The sequence below is a fragment of the Hemibagrus wyckioides genome, unplaced genomic scaffold (assembly GCF_019097595.1).
Source record: "Hemibagrus wyckioides isolate EC202008001 unplaced genomic scaffold, SWU_Hwy_1.0 Contig2, whole genome shotgun sequence".
In the NCBI taxonomy this organism is placed as follows: Eukaryota; Metazoa; Chordata; class Actinopteri; order Siluriformes; family Bagridae; genus Hemibagrus; species Hemibagrus wyckioides.
In genome coordinates this window covers 867,550-894,820 of record NW_026690780.1, presented here as the reverse complement: position 1 = coordinate 894,820, position 27,271 = coordinate 867,550, and the positions used below count along the sequence as shown (strand labels likewise).

The 27,271-nt window shown below is 36.6% G+C and overlaps 1 long non-coding RNA gene and 1 gene segment (V, D, J or C); both read left to right on the top strand.

The window, feature by feature from the left end:
- The first annotated feature begins 845 nt into the window (after nt 1–845).
- On the top strand, nt 846–1,442 carry LOC131349995 (T cell receptor alpha variable 12-3-like). The segment is given in 3 exon segments: nt 846–885; nt 1,021–1,310; nt 1,431–1,442. Coding segments are annotated over 3 exon segments (342 nt in total).
- An 18,797-nt stretch (nt 1,443–20,239) lies between these two features.
- Nucleotides 20,240–25,831, top strand: LOC131349999 (uncharacterized). Its single transcript, XR_009204124.1, has 2 exons — nt 20,240–20,418; nt 25,226–25,831. It is a non-coding gene; the product is annotated as an uncharacterized LOC131349999 (long non-coding RNA).
- The last annotated feature ends 1,440 nt before the right edge of the window (nt 25,832–27,271 follow it).

The window sequence follows — 27,271 nt, the reverse complement described above, 5'->3', positions numbered from 1 at the left end:
TAATTTCTTTACTGAAGCAGAGTGATGTCTAGATCAATAACAAAAAGAACTGTACATGTTACATGCATATTTTTATAAGGTTTTATAAAGTAATTGAAGTTGATTTTAAATAGCCAGAATGTAATAAATGAATATTAGCTATACAAAATTTAGCAATTACCATTTATCCATTTATCCAGTGGTATCCTGGCTAATCTGTCCTACTGAATAAATTTAGAAAGTAACTTTATTCTACATTAAAATCATCTATTGAAAGTAATTGAATGAAAATATTCAGAAAACAGCGCCAGTTTCTATTGTTCCACAAGGAGGCAGAATAAAACAATAAACCCAGCCACTAATAAACATGTGCTGCTGTCACTCTGTAACCATGTCTCTATCAGGAAATGTTCAACAAACTCAACATTGTAGATTTTGTACATTTTTTCATTTTTTGCCTAATTAATTTATTTTTACATTAAAGATAAAGCTTTCAGATAAAAGCTGATAAATGAACACATTTAAGTGTAATGTTGTTAGTCACATAAATACACAAAAAGTAATTAATTGGTTAATTGAATTATTGATTGTCTAAACCACTTAATATTTGACTAAGAGTCCAAAAAGGAGTTAGAGACCCCTGGTATAATATGTAAAACCTTAATTATTAGATGAATGATAAATGTCTTGTTCCACATGTGAGACTGAATGTAATGTCAGGATGCAGTAAGTCAAGAATCTGTCAGTAAAACTGGTGACACTGTCATATGATGCTGAGGGGTGGAGCTTCATGAACCTCTGAAATGTTAATATAATAAAGTACAGAAAGACCTCAGAATATTGTCATTTTACTAACACCATTCATCATGATCACTGTTATATTCATGTGTCTGTGGCTTTCATTAGGTAAGTTATCATTGACCTTCTCAGAAAGGAAGTGTTACATTAATGATTAATTAGCCTTTATGATGTTAAGAAAAATTATAATATGAGTTATATAACTGAAAAATAAAAATGATTATGTTCTCTTCTCTATGACAGGTGACTCCATGGCAGATCCAATAGAGCCACGTTTCCCTCATAAAGTTGTAGATGAAGGTGATGATGTTACTCTGTCCTGCAGCTACAAAAACAGTGCTACAGTAAAAAGCCTACAATGGTACAAACAACATCCAAAATCTAAACCTGAGTTCCTTTTTTACATCTTACCGAATGGAGATAAAACTGACCCTATGCCACCACGTCTGTCTGCTGAAGTTGATGATAAAACTAAACAAGTGGATCTGATCATCTCCTCTGCTGCTGTATCAGACTCTGCTCTATACTACTGTGCTCTGGTGCCCACAGTGACAGGAAATCCAGCTGCACTGTACAAAAACACTGACACAGTTTTGTTATATTGAAGGTAGATAAACTGCTTAAACTCAATAATTTACATTCCATCAAATCAGGAACTCTGCTAGTTTTTGACTCTCACAATTTTCAAGTGAAATAAACTCACACAGCAGAATAAACTCATGAACAGGATATTATTGTACATCAAATGTACATTAAATAATTGCTTAAATTGACTGTTGTTAGTTTTTTAAATGCATTATCATAGTAAATATTTACAGTAATTCATTACACATTTTTCAAAAATATACAAAAAAATATATAAAAGTATAAACAACAAAAGGAGTTGTTTGTGCTCTGATATCACTGAGGATAGCTAGCTAGCAAGCTAACATTAGCTATGTCTGTTTATAACAGTAGCTTGCAGAGTCAAATGCTGCACTCATACAGTAGTTCAGAATTATCAGCTAACAAAAACACAAAACCTCTTGTTACCTATACAGCCTGAATACAAGTATAGCTTTTCTATTCCAATTTCTACTCGTAATAAAGTAGAAAAAACTTGGAAATGTACTTAGTTTTAAAAGTTAGTATCAAAGGTTATAGTATTGTCAGATATTGTGTCATTTTTTGTTAGATTCTAGAGACACAGCCCTGACCTCTAACTCCAAAAGATGTGTTTAAGAGGTGAAGTCAGATGCAGTGGGTTGATCAGCAACAGTGGAATAGTTCTGTGTTGTATTAGTGACTCAGTTCACTGTCACTGATACTGTGAAGTGATGATCTGTGTAAAATTATGCTCCAACAGCATCACTTCCTGGGTGTGGCCTTCTAGAGACGTGTAAAGTTCAGCACATACAGCACTATTATACAGAATCCTCACAGAGCTGTGTTCAGAAATGGATCAACTATACAACTTACTGTACATAGTGAGATACATACCACTGATTCTCACTCTAGTTACAGGTCATTTTTTTCATCTGTTATAATAATTATTACAATGATATTTAATCAGTTAATAAATTATATTGATTAATTACCATATTTGTATTAATCTAGTCATTTTTTAAATTTTTTATTATATGATTTGCATAAAATACTTCACTGATATATTTTTTATGTTCTTCTTACACCAGGCAGTTTTGCAGATAAAATTGGACCAAAGGATGAAGATGCCAACATTGTCAGGAAAGAAACAGAGACTGTTACTCTGAAATGTTCATATGAGACAAGCAATGATTACATTTTGCTTTACTGGTACAAACAATATCCTAACAGCGCACCACAGTTTTTACTGTATAAAGGCGCAAGGTCAAGTACTGGCCAGAGCACTCCTGATGATCGTCGATTAGAGTCGAAAACCAGCAGAGACTCTACTGAACTTACTATCAGAGGTCTAAAGCTCTCAGATTCTGCACTCTATCTTTGTGCTCTTCAAGTAGCAGCACAGTGATACAGAGTCACTGAAAGGCTTTACAAAAACATAACAATGGAATATCTAAATTTATAAAGCCACAGAAGCCCCTTTACCAACATATCAGTTAACCACAGACAAACAACATTTGTGGTAACACATGCAGCTGGTGGGGAAAAAATGAAAAGAGATTAAAATAACACCTACACAAGAATCATAGTATATTCACAAACATCATGCTATTTTAATGACAATAACAGAATTGTTTTATCAGATGTTACTGGGGCATAGTATGGGCAATTAAAAAATGTACATTTTCCTTTGCTTCAAACTATAGTCTTAAATACCTCATGTTAAGTGTATATTTGTTTGTTTGCTGCATGTTTACTACTATATTATGTCTACTATTAGTCTAATTGTCATATTCTGTTCATCTTTATTATGGCACTATTATGTCACATGTCTATTTTGTCTATTTTACATGCTGCTGCTGTAACAAGTTCCCTTTAGGAGATTAATAAAGTGTCATATTATCATGACCTAACACTGTGCCCGACTGTGTGCCCTGACCATGTCACTGTGTCTGGAACCATCACTATACCCTGACCTGACACTGAGCCTGGATCTGTCACTGGATTTTAGACCTCTAGCTTTCTTAGGTTTTGCATGTAGAGAGTCTCAAAAACACACAAAGAATGTACTTAGATTTAATGTTTGATTGATAAATGAAAAGGTAGCTGGTTTAATGTGATGAATACTCACTGGATGTGAACATTTCCCTGCTCAGAGGTACACTCCACTGGACTGGACAAGGCTGGATTTTCAGACACTGAAACATGTAAATGACCCTGTAACTACTGTCAGGCTGTTTATAGTTAAGAAATCATGAACATATTTAATAAATGAAGTGATCAATAATCATAAACAAGTGAATTTTCATTAGGTCCATTTCATTAGGTGGTCATGGGTTTGAAAGTTCAGAGGCTGGCTCAATCTGAACTTTCACACCCATGACTACTGGCATTGCTAGCACCTTCATCTACCAGTTTGACTACAGGAACACATTTCCACTGTAATTTTCTATGACATTATTACAGTCTATAATGGGGGACTCTTCTAAAGTTAATTAAAATGGAAAGAAGGCTAAACTTAACCTTTAAGATTATCTCTAATGTTAGCTCACCATGTTAATTAGATGATGTTTATTCAGTTGCTTCTGCTAACATTATGAATAATAGCATATCATATTTTCTTATGCTATAGCAGTTTTCAAGAGTAATGTCCTGTTAGCTTTTCATGCTAAGTATAACTGAAACCATTGTTTAGCTAATGTTAGCTAGTTACCATGAGGAGACAATTATACTAGCTGAGATGATAATGCTGACTAGCCAGAGCAGGTTAATGTTGGTCTACCAAAACTTTAAAACTTAGAAATTTCGTAAATGTAACATTATCTTATATTCTTGTTTTCAAATGTTCTTAAAACTTTGATGCCTTTTTCAAAAAATTGTGCTTTTTTTTGTAAGACTTCCAGTTAGCATTTTCCAGTTATTTTTGCTAGCTAGCTTGTATTCCTCAAGGCATATATTGCAACTGTTATTTAATATCTCATTTGTAATGGTAAACGTTATGTATTCATTTATTTGAGGAATTGTTTGTTCTCTGATATAACTGTGAGAATATAGCTTGCAAGCTAACATTAGCTATGTCTGTTTATAACAGTAGCTTGCAGAGTCAAATGCTGCACTCATACAGTAGTTCAGAATTATCAGCTAACAAAAACACAAAACCTCTTGTTACCTATACAGCCTGAATACAAGTACAGCTTTTCTATTCCAATTTCTGAGTTAATGATCATTTATTAGGACAGTAAGCAGCTGTTTATATTATTTATAAGGTATAGTTGGTGTGATCATGCAATGTGTCTCATAGCAAACAAAAACCTAGTAAATCCTAGCAAACCTATTAACAAAAACCTGCATTATGACCAAAGCCTCTGATGCTAATTAATGAAGCTAGTGAACATGTAACACCAGCCATACAACATCATCCATGATTGTTCATTAAGTTTGACAAAATGGATCTGTTCATCTCCTCTGCAGCAGTGACAGACTCTAAACTGTACTACTCTGGTGCACACAGTGACAGGAAACCCAACTAGACTGTAGACAATGTACTACACATGATTCATTCATTCTGTGGAAATGCTTTCTTTATATTATGTTGGTAGATGCAGCTCAGGCTCTTTTGGTGAAAGCAGGAAAAAGAGCTGAGAGAGAAGAGGGACAGAGTGATAGCAAAGCTAACAGAGAAAAAGATTCTCCTTTCCATTTTCTTACTCATTAATGTGTTAGTCCTGTGCATTTTGTATAGTACATGACCAACAAAAACTACATACTGTTCTAATGAACTGATGTTAAACAAAATAGCCTCACAGCTCTACATTTATTGAGTGTATACACCGACCAGGCATAACATTATGACCAGTGACATAACACTGATGATCTCCTCATCATGGCACCTGTTAGTGGGTGGGATATATTAGTCAGCAAGTGAACATTTTGTCCTTAAAGTTGATGTGTTAGAAGCAGGAAAAATGGACATGTGTAAGGATTTGAGTGAGTTTGAGAAGGGCCAAATTGTGATGGCTAGATGACTGGATCAGAGCATCTCCAAAACTGCAGCTCTTGTGGGGTGTTCCCGGTCTGCAGTGGTCATTATCTATCAAAAGTGGTCCAGGGAAGGAACAGTGGTTGGAGCGAAGGCTGGCCCATGTGGTCCAATCTGATAAACAAGCTACAGTTGCTCAAATTGCTGAAGAAGTTAATGTGAGTTCTGATAGAAAGGTGTCAGAATACACAGTGAATGACGGGTCAGGGCCGTTTTAGCAGGAAAAGGGGGACCAACATGATATTAGGCAGGTGGTCATAATGTTATGCCTGATTGGTGGAACATTCTGCTCATTTAGCCACTCAGAATAAACTGTTTAATGAAGTCACACAGGACATCTTTAAGTAGCAAAACATAACTATTAGATGAATACAAAATGAATTGTTTATGAGTTTCTGGTTGTCAGTGAAATGTGGTTATAGTGAGAATGTTCTTTTAACTGAGAAAATTGTAGGAGAAAGTTTCTGTTCCTTAACAATTTTTTTGTCTAGATGATATTCTGTTTGTGTCTCCAATCCACTTACTGTCGTGTTTTAAGAAGGTGATAGGAAACTGGATAACCTGGAGAAAACACACACAGGACTCAGGAAACTAACTTGTGCTAGTGGCTCCTTTCTTCACAAGAAGGCAAAGTCAGTTAGTTTATCATGGGCTAAGTACAATACTAGTACTAGTTCCTACTCACATACCCCAGAGATGTAGATTTATTTGATTATGAATAACACAATGATATAGGCTATACCCTTTCTTCAATCATACACACATAGTACTTTCAGATATCATGCATTGCATAAAAATAGATTGTATATGATTTACAATTTTATTGCAGTCTTAAGCAACTAAAGAAAGCTTTGGCTTCAGTTTCAGTAAACTCCACTCCTTCCAGTTTTGGCTTCAGTATTTCTTTAAATAAGTGTGACCTAATATATTTTTACTCCAGCAGAGACAAGCACATTACAGCTACAATAAATAAAAGCAACTTTGTACATGTTCTCTTGTTATGGGGGTGTTTGTCATGGGATAATGAAAATACCCAACTCTTTACATGACAACCAGCAGTTATAAGATCAGATAAAAGCCCTTTTATATACACAGTACGCCTACTATTGTTTTTGGCCGAATTTATTTAATAACTTCATTATTTCCTGGATTTTGTATCACCATAGTCTCTAAATGTATGTAAATGCAGGAAATAGGATTCAAATCAAAAACATTTTTCCCCATTTTGTAAGACAACACACACACACACACACACTTCTCAAACCAAAGTTACACCCTTGATGCAAAAACATTTCTACAGATTTATATAAACAGTTTACAGTATACAACAGTTATCATGAATATACATAAATACAAGTAGGTGGAGCTAGAGGTGGAGATGTACATCAAATAGTAACACTGACATTCATTTCTAAAGCTAGAGGTTTGAACTAAACACTCAGGAAAACAATGTTGTTCCTCTTCGTGGTGTTTTTCACTCTTGCTGATGTTGGTAAGTCATATACACTGCACACAAAATATTATTTTTTCTAATTAAGAAGACACAATTTTCCATGTGAAATGTGTCATTTATGATTAAAATATCACAATATTGTTGTAATGTTTTTATAGCAGAGGCTGCTGACAATAACATTAAACCAGATCACACCAATGTATTTTCAATGGAAGGCAGCAACATCTCACTGTCCTGCACATATACTGGATCAGTTTACAGTCTCCACTGGTATCGACAAAAACCTGGATCAAGACCCGAGTTTCTGCTGCTGATTCTTGAAGCCAGTGAAACTGTCACTGAGGCTCAACCACCTCATCCACGATTGTCCATACAACTTAAAAAAGAGCAAGATAAAACGAATAAGAAAGTGGATCTGATCATCTCCTCTGCTGCTGTATCAGACTCTGCTCTATACTACTGTGCTCTGAGGCCCACAGTGACAGGAAATCCAGCTGCACTGTACAAAAACTTTCACACAGTTTTGTTATATTAAAAGCAGCTCTTCCAATGGTTTAGAGAAAGTTACATGCCCTTTTGGGGGATTCTATCTTTTTCTCTATTGGTCAGGGTCATAGTAGATACAGAGTCTGTCCCAGACATGAGGTGGGAAAACACCCTGAATGGGATGTCAGTCCTTTGCACTCCACAAACCCTTTCACACACTCATTCACACTAAAGTGCAATTTCTCCTAGCAAATCTTCCTACTGTCATGTTTTTTTGGAAGTGATGCAAAAGTGCATACAAACTGACACTAACCTAAACTCCTGTTAAAATCCTTCTGCTTAAAGTATTTTCTTGCAGTATGGTGTAATTTTTGTAATAAAGAAAGATTTCTACCCTCATGGTACAATTCCATATTGACTGATAACAAGTGCACTAAAGACAAGGCTCAGGTCAATCCTCATAGCAGAATTCCACAATGCCAGTGGACTCATGATCCTCTCTGTTCTGTCTGGAGTAATTACACTGCAGATGAAGGGCATTTTATTGTCTAAGTGTCGTAACTTCACATATATAATAGTCAAACAAATCAGTTATAGCCCAATGTTCAACAAGTTCAACCTCAACAGAAGGAGATCATCTTCAAAACTAAGGATTATCTTATTATCAGCAAACCAATTCCTTGTATTTTCAAACAAGTAACTAGAACCGTCTTATTCATTAGTGCATTGTTGTCTTCTGCTCTTTTGCAGTGTTCAGTGTGAGAAATAATCATTATGTTGTGATTCATGATCAAGCATCTGAGTAAATTTATCTAAAGGGAATTGTTTGTGTGTGTGTGCGTGTGTGTGTGTGTGTGTGTGTGTTTAATCCCCTGATAGGAAAGGAAGTATGTCATGTGAACATAAAGTATTTCTCAATGGCCAGTTCAGTTTAGTTGTTGAGATATACAACTCTTTTCAACATCTGTTTCCTTTTAGTTTTCTATTATTATTTCTTTTTGTGCTTTACATTAAATAACATAACCTGGTGTTGTAAATACAATTTAAATGTAAGTTCTAATATATAATTACTAATCCACAGTATGAATATATATGTATGGCTGTATGAACTGTTTGCAGGTTTTTATTTTGTCCAAGTTAAGGTTTTTCTCTTCAGTGAACACAAGATGGTGCAGTCACTTATCTTATTGTGGGTTAAGTTCTAGAGACACTACCACACAACCTGCTCACATTCTCTGAGATGATGGAAGTTACTTTTCACAGTGAAACCTTTGTGACATAGAGTATACTTGTTCTTCTATCATACATACTGCTGATATAATATCCTAACCCCTGCCCTGGTTACTCTTAGTGCCTAAGCTAATTTCAGAGATACCATTCTGATTAAACAACACAACTGTCCACTTAACACTAAACTGTCATAAGAATAAATAATCATCTAATGTCATTTCTCTGACAAGCAAAAGCACCTTCTGTGTCAGAAACACTGAAAACTGGAAACTTATCTGTAAATCTGCCTTTACTCTTCTTTCTCTTCTTCTGATGCTATTGTGAGTTTAAACCTTAATTATCAAGTAAAAAAAATATTCCTTATTCTCAATTAAACCTGATTCTCTTCCACTTAGTGTTTCTAACATTAATCTGCCTGCTGGTGTTTATAAAATAATTCTCTAATTTAGAGACATCACTAACATATATAATTAAAATACTGACAATGTAATTATTAGATTAGATTTTTACTAGATTTAATTGATCATTTTTACATAAATACATTAATTTCCTGCTTTCAGTATGTGTTTACTTAAATGTCCTCTGGACAGGTTTCCCATATGAGGCTGAATGTAAAGCCAGGATGTTTCAGTAAGAATCAACAATCTGACAACAACATTGGTGACACTGTCATGTGATGCTGTGGGGTGGAGCAATTTTGAAGCTTTATGGTGTTAACATATTAGATTACAGAAAGATCTCCACTATTTTCACTGAGCTAAGACCAGTCATCATGTTCACTGTTATATTCATGTATCTGTGCCTTTCACTAGGTGAGTTAACATTGACTTTTTGTTATTGCAGAAATATTAACTATATTATATTAAATATTAGTCTGTGTGGTGATGCAGTGTGAAAATGCAGAGTGTGGGTCTGACTTAAGTATTTCCTGTTGATTATTTAAAGTTTATGTTCTCTTCTCTATGACAGGTGACTCCATGGCAGATTCAATAGAGCCAGATTTCCCTCATAAAGCTGTAGATGAAGGTGATGATGTTACTCTGTCCTGCAAATACAAACCCAGCACAAGTTCAGCAAACAACTACCTCCACTGGTACAGGCAATATTCAAAAACTAAACCTGAGTTCCTTCTTTATATTGATCAAAGTGGAACTTATAATTCTGATCCTCCCCCAAGAATGTCTGTTAAAGTTGATGATAAACAAGTGTATCTGAACATCTCCTCTGCTGCTGTATCAGACTCTGCTCTATACTACTGTGCTCTGAGGCCCACAGTGACAGGAAATCCAGCTGCACTGTACAAAAACTTTCACACAGTTTTGCTACATGTCCTTTTGGGGAAGTCTCTCTTTCTTTCTCAAGATTTATATTATAAAGAGTTTATATTATTATAATATTTGATTATTAGTAGACAGCTCATTCATTCATTCATTCATTCATTCATTCTTCTTCTATTCTTCTATAACTATTCTATTTTGGCCAGGAAACCAGAAGTTACATTAGACAGAAAGTTAAACAGAAAGGTACTCAGAGGGTCCAAATGGGACCATTTCTGAACTTCAGTGAAGCAGCTGAGGCTCTGTACAAGTTCAGGAGTTGAATAAAGTAATGTTCTGAAAATTATTATTGTCATAATTTGTGAAAAAAACAAACAATCAAACAAAACCATGGCTTCTTTTTCCCAGCAGGCTTTTTTATGTGCAAATTGGGATTTAGTTTTATGATTGAGTAAAAAAATAAATAAATAACTAAGTTCAAACAGAAAAGACCTTGGTGTGTTAAAGTCTCTTTCCTTTCACCACAAGATGGTGGAGGCTGTTATCTTATTGTTAGACAAGTACTAGGATTCTGCTTACATCCCCCAGAGATGCTGACATTATGATTATGAATACTTTACACAATTATAAAGACTACAGCTATTCTTCAGCCTTACATAGATAATACTTTTATATATAAAAAAGTCTAGAACCAATCAGAATGTTTTAATAATCTCTGCTTGTACAATCAAGCTAATTAGTGTCATTTTCAACACATCATCAAGCCTTGAAAGGAGTTTGCTTGAATCCAGAAAGGAAACTGAACTTGTTGTAGGGCTATACATGCAATTTCTGTAAAAATGAAATGTACATGTTCACTTGCAATGGGATGTTTGTCATGAAATAATATAAATACTACACTCTTTATTTGTACACAGTTTCATGCTTAAATGAAAAATAATGATATAAAAATCCATCAATACAGATGATATTGATAAAAATTGATAGATTAGAGAAAGAAAAGAGGCTGGTTTGTTCCTCACCACAGTAAAATACTCCTCAACTGTTTGTAATCCTATTTAATAAACAGGTCATTAGGTCTACACACACCTAAATTTCCATTTCCCATCCTGCATTGTACCAGACTCCACTTCCCACAATGCACACTCACTTCCACATTCATTAGTTCATTTATTTTATTTAAGTATTTTTCATGCTATCAGTTTGTGTTTGTTTACCATGTGTTCAGGAAAATTTATCCATGTGGTGCTGAATGTAAAGCCAGAAAGCTTCAGTAAGAATCAACAATCTGTCAGTAACATTAGTGACACTGTCATGTGATGCTGGGGGGTGGAGCTTCATGAATGTTTATAATGTTAATATATCAGACTGCAGAAATTTTATTTTCATTTATAAGCTCATCCATCATGTTCACTGTTATATTCATGTGTCTGTGGCTTTCACTCGGTGAGTTAACATTGATTTTTGTAGATTCAGAAATTGTTTTTAATTAGATTTAATTAGTCTTATTAGTTATGTAGTATATCTGCGTAATTTAACACTGCAATGTGTGTACTTTCATTCGTTTGTGTTAAAGCTTGACACAGGAAACCTGCTCTCCACATAGCAATATCTCTACAGATGGTATAACCACTACAGAACAATTCTGGGGTTTTTTAGCAGTGACTATAACTGCCTTATTTATTAGTGCATCATTTGTTTTCTGCTCTTGTGCACAGTATTCACAGTAAAATAAAGTCAATTCAGTTTAAGTTGAACAATGGATACTGCTACAAACAAGGAGACCACTCGCGTGCGGTGCTGCGTGTGCCGCTGTCAAACCTTTATATCCTTTTATTTAGGAATAAATATTTTACAGTGATAAAATAGCATGTCTGATGCAATGGTTTGTGAAGTAACAGTGTTTTTGTTCTGTGTTGTACTGGTTACTCAGTTCACTGTCACTGATATTGTTAAGTAATAATCTGTAAAAAGTTATACTACAACTGCATCACTTCCTGGGTGTGGCCTTCTAGAGACGTGTAAAGTTCAGCACATACAGCACTATTATACAGAATCCTCACAGAGCTGTGTTCAGAAATGGATCAACTATACAACTTACTGTACATAGTGAGATACATACCACTGATTCTCACTCTAGTTACAGGTAATTTTCAATCAGTTATTAATTATTACAATGATATTTAATCAGTTAAATAATTGCATTAATTAATAAGCATGTTTGTATTAATCTAGTAATTTCTTGATTCCTTAAGTCAATATTGGAATTACAAAAAATACTTCACTGACATGTTTCTTTATATTTTTGTCACACCAGGTAGCTTTGCAGATAAAATTCAGCCAACAGATGCAAACATTGTCAGGAAAGAAGCAGAGACTGTTACTCTGAAATGTTCATATGAGGCAAGCAGTGAATATATTTTGCTTTACTGGTACAAACAATATCCTAACAGCGCACCACAGTTTTTACTGTATAAAGGTGCAAGGTCAAATGCAGGTACTGGGAGCACTCCTGATGATCGTCGACTAGAGTCGAAAACAAGCAGAGACTCTACTGAACTTACTATCAGAGGTCTAAAGCTCTCAGATTCTGCACTCTATCTTTGTGCTCTTAGAGTTGGAACACAGTGATACAGAGTCACTGAAAGGCTTTACAAAAACATCAACATGGTATATTAAGTTTCTAAAACCACAGAAGATGAAAGAGACTCACTTTACCAACTTATCAGTTAACCACAGACACAAACAACATTTGTGAAAACATTTGCAGCTGGAGCTAATAGCCTGAAAAGAAACATGAGGGATTAACACAACTATACTTTAATTCATAAATCTACATCTACATTCATTTATTAAATGTTTATTCTGCATGTTCATTTGAACAGATGTGAGTTTGATCATACAGATAAATATAATAATATAAAAAAAATTAGTGACAAGATTTGATTGCACATAAGGGTAATGTCTATAATCTTAAACATAATTATTTGATGGAGGGATGATGACTCTAGCCTTTTGAGCTTGTCCTCTGTTTTCTTATTTGTACTGTGATTTAAACGTTCCAACTTAAGGTGGACTGCTGACACTAAATTTCCCCTAAGTCTGAATGAGTGTGTGAATGTGTCTGTGCATTTTGTCCTGCATTAGACTGCTGTATCATCCAGGGTGTATTCCTGCATCATCCCTAGTGTTGCTGGGAAAAGCTCCAGATTCACCTGCCCAGGACAAAGCATGAATGAATGAATGAAGGTGTGTATATATAATGTATATAGACAGTTGTGGAACTGTGACCAGGATAAAGTAGGTACTAAAAATAAACTCTGATTGAATGACCATTCATTAGGTTGCAGCTGCAGCTTATGGATCTGGGGCTTGGTTTTACTGTAGTTTTAGCAAACTAAGATTTGCTAATTGTCTAGTAGATGAGAAAGAGTTGCTGTGTGAGGTAAAGCAGAGTTGTCATGAATATGAATAAATATGATGTTTATTTCAAAAAATAAACACAAACTAACTAAACACTCAGGATAACAATGTTATTATGCCCACTTGGTTTTCTTCACTATTGCTGATATTGCTAAGTCCTTTAGTTTGCAAGTTACAAACCAAAAGAACAAGTATTTTAAAAAGTTGCTTAATAATAAATTGTTGTCAATAAATTCAAATAAATTGGTGTATTTATATTAAAGGCTGTTGACAACAATTCATCCACCCAGAATACACTGTTTAATGTAATCACAATCATCTTTAAGTAACCAAACATAACTATAAAATAAATACATATCAGTTTCTGATTGCCAGTGAAATGTAGTTAGAGTGAGAATGTTCTTTTAGCTGATTGTTTATAACAGACGTGTTCTTGAACATTAATGAGGAAAGGCTCAGGTGCACAGTTTATTCTCCTCTTGATCAATAGATGAAGAAAATTGTTGGAGGAAAAGTTTCTGTTCCTCTGCAGCTCTTTTTCTCTATAGACAATATTCTGTTTGTGAGACCTGTATGATTGTAATTAACACCAGTGCAATCATAGCTCCAGTTTTGTTCTTTGGTCACTACACTTAATTAACCCTACTGAATAAAATCAGATGGAAAAATATTTGAAGTGAACTGGAACAGCGATTTAGTCCAGGAACTCTATGGAACTCTGTATGGGAAGGCTATACAAAGAAATGCAAAAAATACTAAATATATACATTATATAATATTAATTATAGTTCAGAAGTTTATTTATTAATGTCATTAATAAATAAATTACCTTCAATTACCTTAAAAACCAAGTCTTTCTTATTTCTCCACAAGATGGTGTAGTGAGTTATCTTATTGTGGGTCAGGTGCTAGGACTCTGCTCACATCCTCCAAAGATGTAGACTCTGTTATAAATACTTCTTTGCAGAATAATATGAACTCTAATAAACATGCTTTATCACAACAAACAAATAAATGCCACAAGTCAAGACACTACTTATAAAATATAAAAACTAAAATATTTACTAATTTTAATTGTTAGTAAATTTGTATAAAATTGAATAAATACAATAATAGAATAATTTCTTTGTTTACTATGTAAACAGTTTCAGTAGAGTTTCCCAAACAAGGCAGAATGTTTCAGTAAAGATCAACAATCTGTCAGTAACACTGGAGACACTGTCATGTGATGCTGGGGGGTGGAGCTTCGCGAACATTTATCATGTTAATATTTCAGAGTACAAAAAGAGTTCAGAAGCTTTTAACTTTCATTCAGCTAAAATCATTCATCATGTTCACTGTTATATTCATGTGTCTGTGGCTTTCACTAGGTGAGTTAACATTGACCTTTTGTTAGTTTATATATTATGTGTTGTTTATTAATTGTGTGCTGTTAGAAATCATGATTTCTGTATGTAATTCTGGCTTGATTCTGGCATAAAGTTTTGAATTTTTCTTATTATTAAAATATGTGTTGATTTCGTGATTAATTAGTCCAAGGCAAAATATGAGTCTGACTTTTGCAGTTTAGGCTTTATTATGTAAAGTTTAAAAACATAATGTTCTCTTCTCCATGGCAGATTCAATAAAGCCACTTTTCCCTCATAAAGTTGTAGATGAAGGTGATGATGTTACTCTGTCCTGCAGCTACAAACACTTCAGTGGTACTGTAGAGAATCTGCAGTGGTACAGGCAATATCCAAAATCTAAACCTGAGTTCCTTCTTTATATTTATCACAATGGAGATCTAAGTCCCAACACTCCCCCAAGAATGTCTGTTAAAGTTCATGATGATAAACAAGTGGATCTGATCATCTCCTCTGCTGCTGTATCAGACTCTGCTCTATACTACTGTGCTTTATGATTACACGTTACACTTTATCTGTTGTAAATACAAACTGCACATACCTCTCTATGCACACTCTGACATAGCCTTATTTATTGTTGTACATATTTACATATTTATCTGCAACTGTTCTGGTAGATGCTAAACAGCATTTTGTCACTATGTACCTGTACTTTGCAATGACAAAGTTTTATCTATCTATCTATCTATCTATCTATCTATCTATCTATCTATCTATCTATCTATCTATCTATCTATCTATCTATCTATCTATCTATCTATCTATCTATCTATCTATCTATCTATCTATCTGCAGATGTTAAAGGACGCCAGCCTTCTAAGGAAGTCCAGGCGGCTCTGTCCTCTCCTGCACAGAGTGTCTGTGTTGGCAGTCCAGTCCATTTGATCATCCAGCTGTACTCCAAGGTATCTGTAGGTCTTGACAAACTCCACACAGTCACCGTTGATGGTCACAGGCTCCAGTTGAGGCCTGGGCCTCCTGAAGCATCACCACCATCTCCATGGTCTTTGTTGTGTTGAGGTGCAGATGGTTACAGTCACACCATGCAACAAAGTCCTGTATCAGTTTTCTGTCCTCCTCCTCCTCATAGCAAGGTTGGGGATTTTTCAGGGTGGATCTGGGGCTTGGTTCCACAAGGTTTAAAGCTGTAGTTTTTTTTTCATTCTAGGCTGTACTAATGGTGTAGTAGATGAGTGAAATATTACATTGCAGAATGTAATAAATATGAATAAATATGAGTGGGCAGAGCTACATTTGGAGACATCTGAGACAGAAAATCAAATATTATTATGGTTAATGTAACTGTGTGAAGTGAAATATTGGAGCTGAAATTAATGAATGGATATGAGATTAAAGTGCAGACTTTCAGTTTACTCTCACTTTACTAAACACACTCTAAGTGAAAACCAATGCACTAGAGATGTTAGAAGATGGTGTAGTGAGTTATCTTATTGTGGGCCAAATACTAGAACCCTGCTCACATGCCCAAATATGTAGACTTCTGTGATTATACATAATTCTTTGCAAAATAATATAGACTCTATCTGTTGTTCAATCCTACATACATAGTGCTAGACCTATATGTAGAATTTGCAGTTATTACATACAATATCATTAAAAATGTTTGACTTATATTTGTAATATATTTGTCTCCAGCAAGGACAAGCACATTACAGCTGCATTGAATAAAATGGGCTCTGGACAGATTCTCTCATCATAGGATAAGAAACTTTACCCTTTCTTTATAAACACAGTTTCATGTTTAAATGACCAATCAGCAGATATGAGATCAAGTCAACTAGTTTTACACAGCGGTTTTATTAAGCAATGAGTTAAATGGCAATAAAGAATAATAGATAACAGAATGAAAAGAGCCTGGTTTGTTCCTCACATAATAAAATACCACCTCATGAAAATGTAATCCTATTTAATAAACATGCTTTCAAATACCTTATTGTCCAGACACCACTTATAAAATATAAACAATAATAAAATCAAATATTTACTCAATTTAATTAATAGTATTATTTTTTCTTGCTGTCAGTTTTTGTTTGTTTATTATGTAAACAATTTCAGCACAGTTTCCAAACAAGGCTTAATGTAAAGCCAGGATGTTTCACCGTCATCAACACTGGAGACACTGTCATGTGATGCTGGGGGGTGGAGCTTCCTGAACATTTATCATGGTAATATATTAGAGTACAGAAAGAGCTTTTTCATTCAGCTAAAACCAGTCATCATGTTCACTGTTATATTCATGTGTCTGTGGCTTTCACTAGGTGAGTTAACACCTTTTGTTAGTTTAGATATTATGTATTGTTTATTAATTGTCTGGTGTTATAGAAAGCATGATTTCTGTGTGTAATTCTGGCTTGATTGTGTTAAACTTTATGTTCTCTTCTCTATGACAGGTGACTCCATGGCAGATTCAATAAAGCCACTTTCCACTCAGAATGTTGTAGATGATGGTGATGATGTTACTCTGTCCTGTGAATATGAAACAAGTGCTACAGGATTCTCTCTGCACTGGTACAGACAATATCCAAAATCTAAACCTGAGTTCCTTCTTTATATTCACCAATATGGAGCTCTAAGTGATAACCGTCCCCCAAGAATGAATGCTACACTTAAAGATAAGAAAGTGGATCTGATCATCTCCTCTGCTGCTGTATCAGACTCTGCACTATATTACTGTGCTCTGGCGCCCACAGTGACAGGAAATCCAGCTGCACTGTACAAAAACATTGACACTGTTTTCTTTCTCTCTCAAAATGTATATTTTTAATTTAGTTTATATTACTGGTAAATGTTGTATTATTTAGAGACAGCTCCTTTCTTGATGGGATGCCAGTCTTTCACAGTGCATCATGCACACACATTCACACTCTCCTTCACTCTTAGGGGCAATTTCTAATTAAATTAGAAGTGCACTAAAGACAAGCTATGGCTCCAGATATATAACATTGAACTATATATAGCATCTAGGATAATTCACTCAGACCAGTGATGAAGTAATGAGGAAATCTCCAGAACTAAGGAATGAGTTTGAGGCTTTGCAGGATATAAGAATTAGACTTCTCATGCTTTGTTGCTTCTATTGGGATGGAGTATATCTGTGTAATTTAACACTGCAGTGTTTTGTCAATTCATTTTATATTTTGTGTGTACTTTAATCTGTTTGTGTTAAAGCATTACACAGGAAACCTGCACTTCACATAGAATTATCTCTTCAGATGGTATAACCACTACAGACCAATTCCTGGTATTTTTACACAAGTGACTAGAACTGCCTTTATATATTAGTCCATCAGTTTTTTTTTTGTCTTGTGCACAGTGTTCAGTTTGAGTTAGAGAGACTCTAGCAAAAGTTTGGAAAAAGAAGAAAGTGTGAAGCAAAGACAGAATTATCTCTTAAATCTTCTGAATGGTTTAAAATATCCTGCTGTGATTTATGATCAGGCGTTTAAGCGAATTCATCTAAAGGGAATTTTGTGTGTTTAATCCCCTGATTGGACAGAAAGTATATCATGTGAATTGATAGATTTCTGAAACAACCAATACAGTTTAGTTATTGAGGTTTATCACTGTTTTCAACAACTCTTTAAAACAATAACATGCCCAAATACAAACTCAGCAACATTTCAGATAGAAATACATTTGGAATTATAAATCCATCACACTACCCAGTGCTGTAAATGCAATTTTATATGATCTAATATAAAATGATTAATACAGAACATCTGGATGACGTGGATGACCAGAAAAAAATAAACCATGTCAAGAATGTCATATAAACATACATACATACACTATATTGCCAAAAGTATTCACTCACCTGCCTTGACTCGCATATGAACTTAAGTGACATCCCATTCCTAATCCATAGGGTTCAATATGACGTCGGTCCACCCTTTGCAGCTATAACAGCTTCAACTCTTCTGGGAAGGCTGTCCACAAGGTTTAGGAGTGTGTTTATGGGAATTTTTGACCATTCTTCCAGAAGCGCATTTGTGAGGTCACACACTGATGTTGGACGAGAAGGCCTGGCTCTCAGTCTCCGCTCTAATTCATCCCAAAGGTGTTCTATCGGGTTGAGGTCAGGACTCTGTGCAGGCCAGTCAAGTTCATCCACACCAGACTCTGTCATCCATGTCTTTATGGACCTTGCTTTGTGCACTGGTGCACAGTCATGTTGGAAGAGGAAGGGGCCAGCTCCAAACTGTTCCCACAAAGTTGGGAGCATGGAATTGTCCAAAATGTCTTGGTATGCTGAAGCATTCAGAGTTCCTTTCACTGGAACTAAGGGGCCAAGCCCAGCTCCTGAAAAACAACCCCACACCATAATCCCCCCTCCACCAAACTTTACACTTGGCACAATGCAGTCAGACAAGTACCGTTCTCCTGGCAACCGCCAAACCCAGACTCGTCCATCAGATTGCCAGATGGAGAAGCGCGATTCGTCACTCCAGAGAACGCGTCTCCACTGCTCTAGAGTCCAGTGGCGGCGTGCTTTACACCACTGCATCCGACGCTTTGCATTGCACTTGGTGATGTATGGCTTGGATGCAGCTGCTCGGCCATGGAAACCCATTCCATGAAGCTCTCTGCGCACTGTTCTTGAGCTAATCTGAAGGCCACATGAAGTTTGGAGGTCTGTAACGATTGACTCTGCAGAAAGTTGGCGACCTTTTCGCACTATGTGCCTCAGCATCCGCTGACCCCGCTCCGTCAGTTTACGTGGCCTACCACTTCGTGGCTGAGTTGCTGTCGTTCCCAAACACTTCCACGTTCTTATAATACAGCTGACAGTTGAGTGTGGAATATTTAGGAGCGAGGAAATTTCACGACTGGATTTGTTGCACAGGTGGCATCCAGTTCCAGATCCATCACAGTTCCACACTGGAATTCACTGAGCTCCTGAGAGCGACCCATTCTTTCACAAATGTTTGTAAAAACAGTCTGCATGCCTAGGTGCTTGATTTTATACACCTGTGGCCATGGAAGTGATTGGAACACCTGATTCTGATTATTTGGATGGGTGAGCGAATACTTTTGGCAATATAGTGTATCATATAACTGTTTTATGCAAAGTGCGATGACTCTGCAAGTAAGACAGACGCGTTAGGAACATCAACTTTTTCCTCAGATGTGGTAGTCATTTACTAGGAAAAGTCTCGCTACACTCAGAGTTGCTAATGTTATCATCAAGCGCTAACCAAATTCTGTGTGTAGTTAAATGCTAACCTGGAAAATAGCATAATGTTAAAACACCTGGCTCATAAATGCCACTGAATGTTGATTTATTCATTATGAAGGATTTTTTTTTTTCCTAGCACTTGATGCTAGGTCTAGCTACAGTTTAACTCTGGTTGTATGGAGCGACATGTTGACGTTCCTGATAGTTCTGTCTCATTTCCACCTTCACTGCACTTCTATCTCGTACTAAACTGTTATGTGATAGCTAGCCAAATATCCACAGCCTTTAAATTATTCCTGGTGTGCAAATTTTTACAGAGACATTTGGTTATCTTGTCTAACCATAAGCACCGTGTGTGTGTGTGTGTGTGTGTGTGTGTGTGTGTGTGTGTGTGTGTGTGTGTGTGTGTGTGTGAAGGTGTTCGTATGGGTGGCAGGGGGAGTACTGCAATCAGTGTATCCCATACCCCGGCTGTGTGCATGGTACCTGTGAGGAACCGTGGCAGTGTCTCTGCGACACCAACTGGGGAGGACTGCTCTGTGACAAAGGTAGTCCAGTTTCCATGGAAACGTGCGCGATATTACCATATACTTTAAAGTTATTAGCATATAACTAACGCTCACATGTTAACTGATATTAATATCAGTGGATCGTTGGAGCGGGGTGTGGATCGAGATGTGATCGTGTGTGTGTGTGCGTGTGTGTGTGTGTGTGTACGCGTGTGCGTGTTTGTGTGTGTGTGCGTGTGTGTGTGTGTGTGCGCGTGTGCGTGTTTGTGTGTGTGTGTGTGCGTGTGTGTGTGTGTGCGGTTTAGACCTAAACACGTGTGGCACCCGGCAGCCGTGTCTGAACGGAGGAACATGTAGTAACACAGGACCCAACAAGTATCTTTCTAGTACAGCTAGATCAGCATATCTCTCTGCCCTAATCGACGATAACAAAAACAATCCTAAATTTTTATTTAGTACTGTAGCAAAACTAACTAGGAGTAAAACCACTGTAAAAAAGCACACACCATCTATATGCAGCAGAACCTTGTGCAACACTAACGTCCTCCTGCTCAACTCTGACAAGACAGAGGTGCTTGTACTTGGAGCACATGCAGCTACAGATGTGGCATTTAAAAATGCGCGCTTTTTCTCACGGTATGCCGCGATTCCGCCCGCAGTGTGCCGCGAGATCCTGCGAGTCGGCGCTTTGGTATTTAAATGCATGTGTTGTACTTCACCGAATTTCCACCAGGTGGCACATGGTACAACTCTGGCCTGAGCACATTATACAGTATAATGCAGTTCTTATATATATATATTTTAATACTTTAATACATATATAATAATATTTACATTTTAAATGAATATGTATAAATTTACCCGTGACTGTGTGAGTGTAAAGCTGCGAAGTATTTTATGTGCTTTGTAAATACTTAATTGCGCTGGTGTTGTCCCGCCATTTGCACATAACTTGTTTTTGTTCAACTTTAAAGATGCCTGTGCAAAGATAAAAATTAAAATGGAAAACCTCTTCAGATTAAAGTCATTATAATGCAAAATTTAACTGGTAGTTATTCCAGAAAAAAAGTCAAACTAAATAAAATTGTGACAAAGTAGTAATATTTCGCAAAGAAAGTTAACACTATGAGAATAACGTAAAAATCACGAGATTCGTAGCAATACAGGATTAAATTCGTGATATTTTGAGAATAATGTCATTATTTACATTAACATGTTTAGAGTGATGAATAATATATTAGGCCTATTTGTGTATAGTGAAATTAAGGTATTAATAAAACGACTTAATGCATTAAGCTACTTTGAGAATACGCATAAAAGTGAAACTTTACTCGTTACAGTTACTCTCATTGGTTGGTGATTATTGTTTCGCGCGCAGAGAGCAGCGGAAAAAAGAATGGTTTATTGATCTACCTAAATAAATATGATATTTTAAAAATGTCAAAGAGACTGTCAAACATATTTTTTCATTTTTTAAAATCCATGAGAAAAGCTGATGGTGTGCCTGATCAAAAGAGATCCTGAGAAGATGGAACTGCACACCTTTTATCAAGATAGTGGGAGACAGAAGCAAAGCGAGTTACACCGGTCAGTAACGGAGACAGAAACCTCCACTGATCAGATAAATGATACTGAGCACAGTCCTACTATATCGCATATGGTAGCAGCATGGACAACGCCAGGCCATTTTAAGGTGGGCTTTAGCCCCCCTAACATTTCTACTCAGCCCTCCTAAAATTCTGCCATTCTCCATAAACTCTATACCAGCGACGATTCTAGGATTTTCATTTAAGGGGGCTCAACCCCCAATGTGGGTATAATAGTAAAAATATAATAATTAATTAATTAAAATAAAGGTTTGACTAACAGGGTAGGATGGTGATCTCCCCAATCCCCTTTAAATTTTACATAAAAACAGACTTTGGCTCCTCCCCGTCTTTCAGCGCGTTCTTCAATCCTCAGACCACGGCGTCACAGAGCGAGGATCAGAGGACGTGTGTGTGTGGGTGTGGGTGGGTGTGGGTGTGTGTGTGATCAGGAAGACTCGTATTTGGCTTGTTCAGTACTCAAATGTTTACCATCCTACCCTGTTAGTCAAACCTTTATTTTAATTAATTAATTTATTTATTTTTACTATTTACCCTCATTTGGGGCTGAGACCCCCTTAAATGAAAATCCTAGAATCGCCCCTGGCAAAGAGTTAAATGGCTTCAACTTGGGGCATATATACATTCTAATGTAGCGGGCGTCAGTATTTAGGAACACATATCATCTGAAATATATGATCAATATGGAACAGAATAATACACGAGACCATTCAGCAATGGATTAATGTTTATAATTGCGCTACCACCGGTTAGTGACGTCATGTTCCGGGAAAACTGAAGTTGTGTGGTTGGTGTCGGTCACAGCGGCGAGACACTGCTGGTTTTGTTCCGGAAATTATTCATTTACAAATTAAGCACTGTTTGGGGGGCGATATCCAGACTTGGACCAGGAGCGATTGCAATATTTGAAGGGATAATGGACCGGTCTTTCTTCGAGGAAGCTATCATAAAAGAAACCGCCGACCAATGTAATCACTCAATAAAAACCTTAAAATAATAAAAATGTGGTCTGATTGCATTAAATAAAAAATAAACATTATGCAGACTCTTCAGCTTGCTCATCATTTTGGTTAGAAAGTATTAAACCGATTAAACTAACTAAAGACTAGATTGTGACATACAAAGGTGAGTTATTGTACAGTTTTATCCCCGAATTCGGCACCGTGTTCTGACAATCTAACTCATAAGAGTAAACCCTCCCCAACCCTAAAAGTCAGTGTGGGGGAGGATCTCTCAGATAGTCTGAACACCGCTCGAACCGGTTTTTACATGTAAATTACATTTAGCACCTCTTTGGGGAAGAAAGGCGAAGAGATCGCCTCAAAAACATCCTAAAACTTCCCCTAATTTAATCCACTAACAAACATCCTGCTGTCTATGTATATTCATGTATATTTAAGCTGTGAAACAATAAACAAACAATATTAAATCAGATAGTATATCAGAACTACTGTAGTAGGCGGAGGCTCCTGTAAAGCTTTTTTATATGCCATTTAATGTCAAAGAAATGCGCTACATAAACTCAGATGAATGTGGGAAGTAAGATTCAGAGTGCATGAGTTTACAGTACTGTACATAGCAGCGGGCTGCGGGAGGGAGATGCTGCAGTGATTATTAAACAGAGACCATGTTCAGATAGATAGATATATTTCATATTTAGAAGTGTTTTAGAGAATATATAAACGTGACATAAGATAATATATAAGTGCTACAGTAACGATCAAACGCGTATGATGTAAAAACTATTAATAACTGAGCCATAAAAATGTTAGAGCCATTTGACCAATCCATAAACAAATTTTTACATATTGCTATAATATTATAACAATGGCTTGAAATAGCTTTTAGGCACAATATGTTTTATCCATTTCACTCAAAACGAGTGCGTAAGTAGAAGAAGGGCGCATTTGTAGAATCTTAAGATTTTTTTTAAACGTATCCTGATGGAGGCTCGCGCTCCGTGTTCAGCTGCCTGCAGGGCAACGCGCTCTTCACGCTTCCATCACACGCAATAAAACCTCACACCAAGTTAAATATGAATTCCACACGTTTACTTTCTTTGTTGCTTGTTTTAATCTGCTTCTGAGAGAAATTCCGTGGCCAAGCACATCATTTAATGTGTTTGACTTCATGCAACAGTATTAAACTCATGCAATATAGGGATTAAGTTGTAATGTTTTATTTATTTTCACTTCATGATGCAGAAAAACTAGTTGCTATTTAGTGCTTTTGTTACCTCTAGGTTGGTGTAACAGCATGCCCAGATCCAGAACACCAGAGGGAGCCCTCACCCGAGTATTAACACACACAAACTCAATTCCGGGTCTGCTTGGGCATTTAAGCAGCACACACCCTTTGTTATACGCAAAGTATCATTCCCTCGAGATGTACCAAGCCTTTGTTGAATTACTACCTTGATATTGCTATGAACCTTGCCTGTTATTATCTGACTACGAGTTTCTGTTTTGGTTTCTAGTGTTTGCTTTCCGGTTTTTGACTTGTGCCTCGCTTTATGGTTTCCGATTTCTGCATGTGGATTTATCAGTAAAGATCTGCGCATGGATTCGAACATTCCGGTCTCAGACGAGTCCTTACAATAGGATTATTGTAATGTCTTACTGTCTGGATGTACCAGTAGGAGCATAAATTAGCTCCAGTTAGTCCAGAACACAGCAGCTAGAGTCCTAACTAGAACCAGAAGATATGAACACATCACTCCTATCTTAGCCACACTACATTGGCACCCAGTCAGATTTCGCATTGATTATAAAATACTGTCACTGACCTATAAAGCACTAAATGTTCTCCCGCCACAGTACCTGAGCGATCTTTAGTCTTTTATGATCCGACACGCCTACTCTGTTCAAAGGGTGCAGGTTATTTGGTAGTACCTCAAGTAGAAACCACACAGTTATGGAACAGCCTTCCAATTAGTGTTCAGGATTCAGACACAGTCTCAATGTTTAAGTCTAGGCTGAAGATGCATTTGTTTAGTCAAGCTTTTAATGTATAGTTTTCTTAAGTTAAGGAGCAGATCTGGAAGGTCAGTCGCTCAGGTTTGCTGACTGTGAAGTGGTTGGATGCTTTATGTCCCGGGAAGCCTTCATGTCTGTCACCTTCAGGCTCTCCCTTTTAGTTATGCTGTCATAGCTAGTCTTGCCGGAGTCTTTAAACATCACATGATCAGAAGCATACTTAATATCTTATTAATCTTAATATCTTAATATCCTATTTTCCAGCTTCCGGTGTGACCACTGCCTCTACCCCTGGTCAGAGTCTTGTCGCTTGGTGGTGCTCACTGATGCTGTGGATGGATCTGTGTGGACAGCCTGACCCAGGAGACAGCCATGGACAGAGCCACTTGGGGACTTTCACACCATCACAGATCTGCCATTACATCTGTCAGCTTGAGACAGCAAGGAATTAGTGTCTTTAATGACCTCAGAAACTACAGTGACCTAATAGTTCCTCATGAGCCATTTATTGCTGTTGTAAAAAGGACATTAATCAGCTACAGTTACATTATTTACTGTCCAGTGTCACCCAAATGAGGATGGGTTCCCTTCTGAGCCTAGTTCTTCTCAAGGTTTCTTCCTTATATCATCTCAGGGAGTTTTTCCTTGCCACCGTCACCACAGGCTTGCTCATTTGGCATAAAATAAAATAGGGATAAAATAGTTTAATAATTTAATTTAATAATTTTTTATTTTTTAATTATATAAAAAATATATCTATCATTCAGTGGTGTGCTGTCAGGGCCAGCAAGGCCTTCTCTGCTGGCCTAAACAGCAGTGATCCGAATCACTGACTTGCATTTTAATATAATTAAAATATTTTTCCATGAATGTGTATTAAATTATTCTCCATAGTCTATTCTCTACATTTCATAGCTTTGCTCTTGGTTGCGCTGCTTCCAGTAGTGTATATTTATGATAAGAGTATTTATCCAATCATATTTCAGCCAGTAGCTGATATCATGTGTTGCCAGGGTGAAAGAAATCTGCCTTAAGGCCTTCAGAATCAATAGTGCAGGCACCCGTAGCTTAAAATAAGTGGCAATGAAACTGTTACATCACTGGGGCCATCTAGCAGGCATACGATTACGTCAGCAATTTCCCGTCCTTTGATTGGATAATTGGAGTAGTCAGAGAGGCAGCGAACTGCACATAAACATTGTTTCTATATTCGCTGTGTCTCATTTCGGATGCTGCGTCCTCAGGAGATTGCTCTTTGCTGCATATGTCATCAAGAATGTCTTTTTTGAGAAATGTAACCGTAAAAAAATTGACTATTCCTTGTGAGGTGTGAAATACTGTAGCCTAATTTCTTTATTACTTTGCTATTTAACGGTTGATTATTATCTATTGCCATAGCATCCAGGGACGATTCTAGAATTTTCATTTAAGGGGGGCTCAGCCCCCAGTGAGGGTATAATAGAAATAAAATAAAATAAAATAAAAAAATAAAATAAAATAAAGGTTTGACTAACAGGTTAAGATGGTAAACTTATTGCAGCATTCCACTGTATTGCATAGATATGTATAACACAGTACTGAACAAGCCAAATACGAGTCTTCCTGATCACACACACACACTTGTCCTCTGATCCTTGCTTTGCGACGCAGCAGTCTGTGGATTGAAGAACGCGCTGAAAGACGGGGAGGAGCCGAAGTCTGCTGCCGTTTTCATATGAAATTTTGAGGGGACCGAGGCGATCACCAATTTGTGTACAATTTATAGAGAATTGTAGAGGGCTGAGTAGAAAATGGCCTAGCAACGCCCATGGTGGCGTCATAATGATGGTATAGAGGTGGATTAATTCAGGAAGGTCACCAGTGAAGGCCTAGGTCTGAAATGCACAGTCCACCACTGGTATCATTACATAACTTAATTCCACAATGGGTTCATTCATTAATCTTCAGTAAAGTCTTTATCCTGATCAGGGTCACGGTGGCTCCCTATCATGGACACACTAGGCACAAAGAGGGAACACACCATAGCAACGGAATCAAGCACATGGACACTAACACAAATCATGTGTAAGCATTTTTTTATGTTGGCTACTGGAACCAGTGCTACTTGATGAAAAGAAACCAACTTGTACTTAGTTAATGTTGACTATTTACGTGAAATAAACGTAAAGTTAAATAAAGTTCCTGCAACTTAATACCTTTCATTTTTTTGTGTTCTTTGGGCACATACCCAAGAACACTACTTGATGATGTCTCCTTTCCAGCATTTTGGACTTGCAATAGTAGTCAACTGAAAAGTTTTGCACAGGCCCA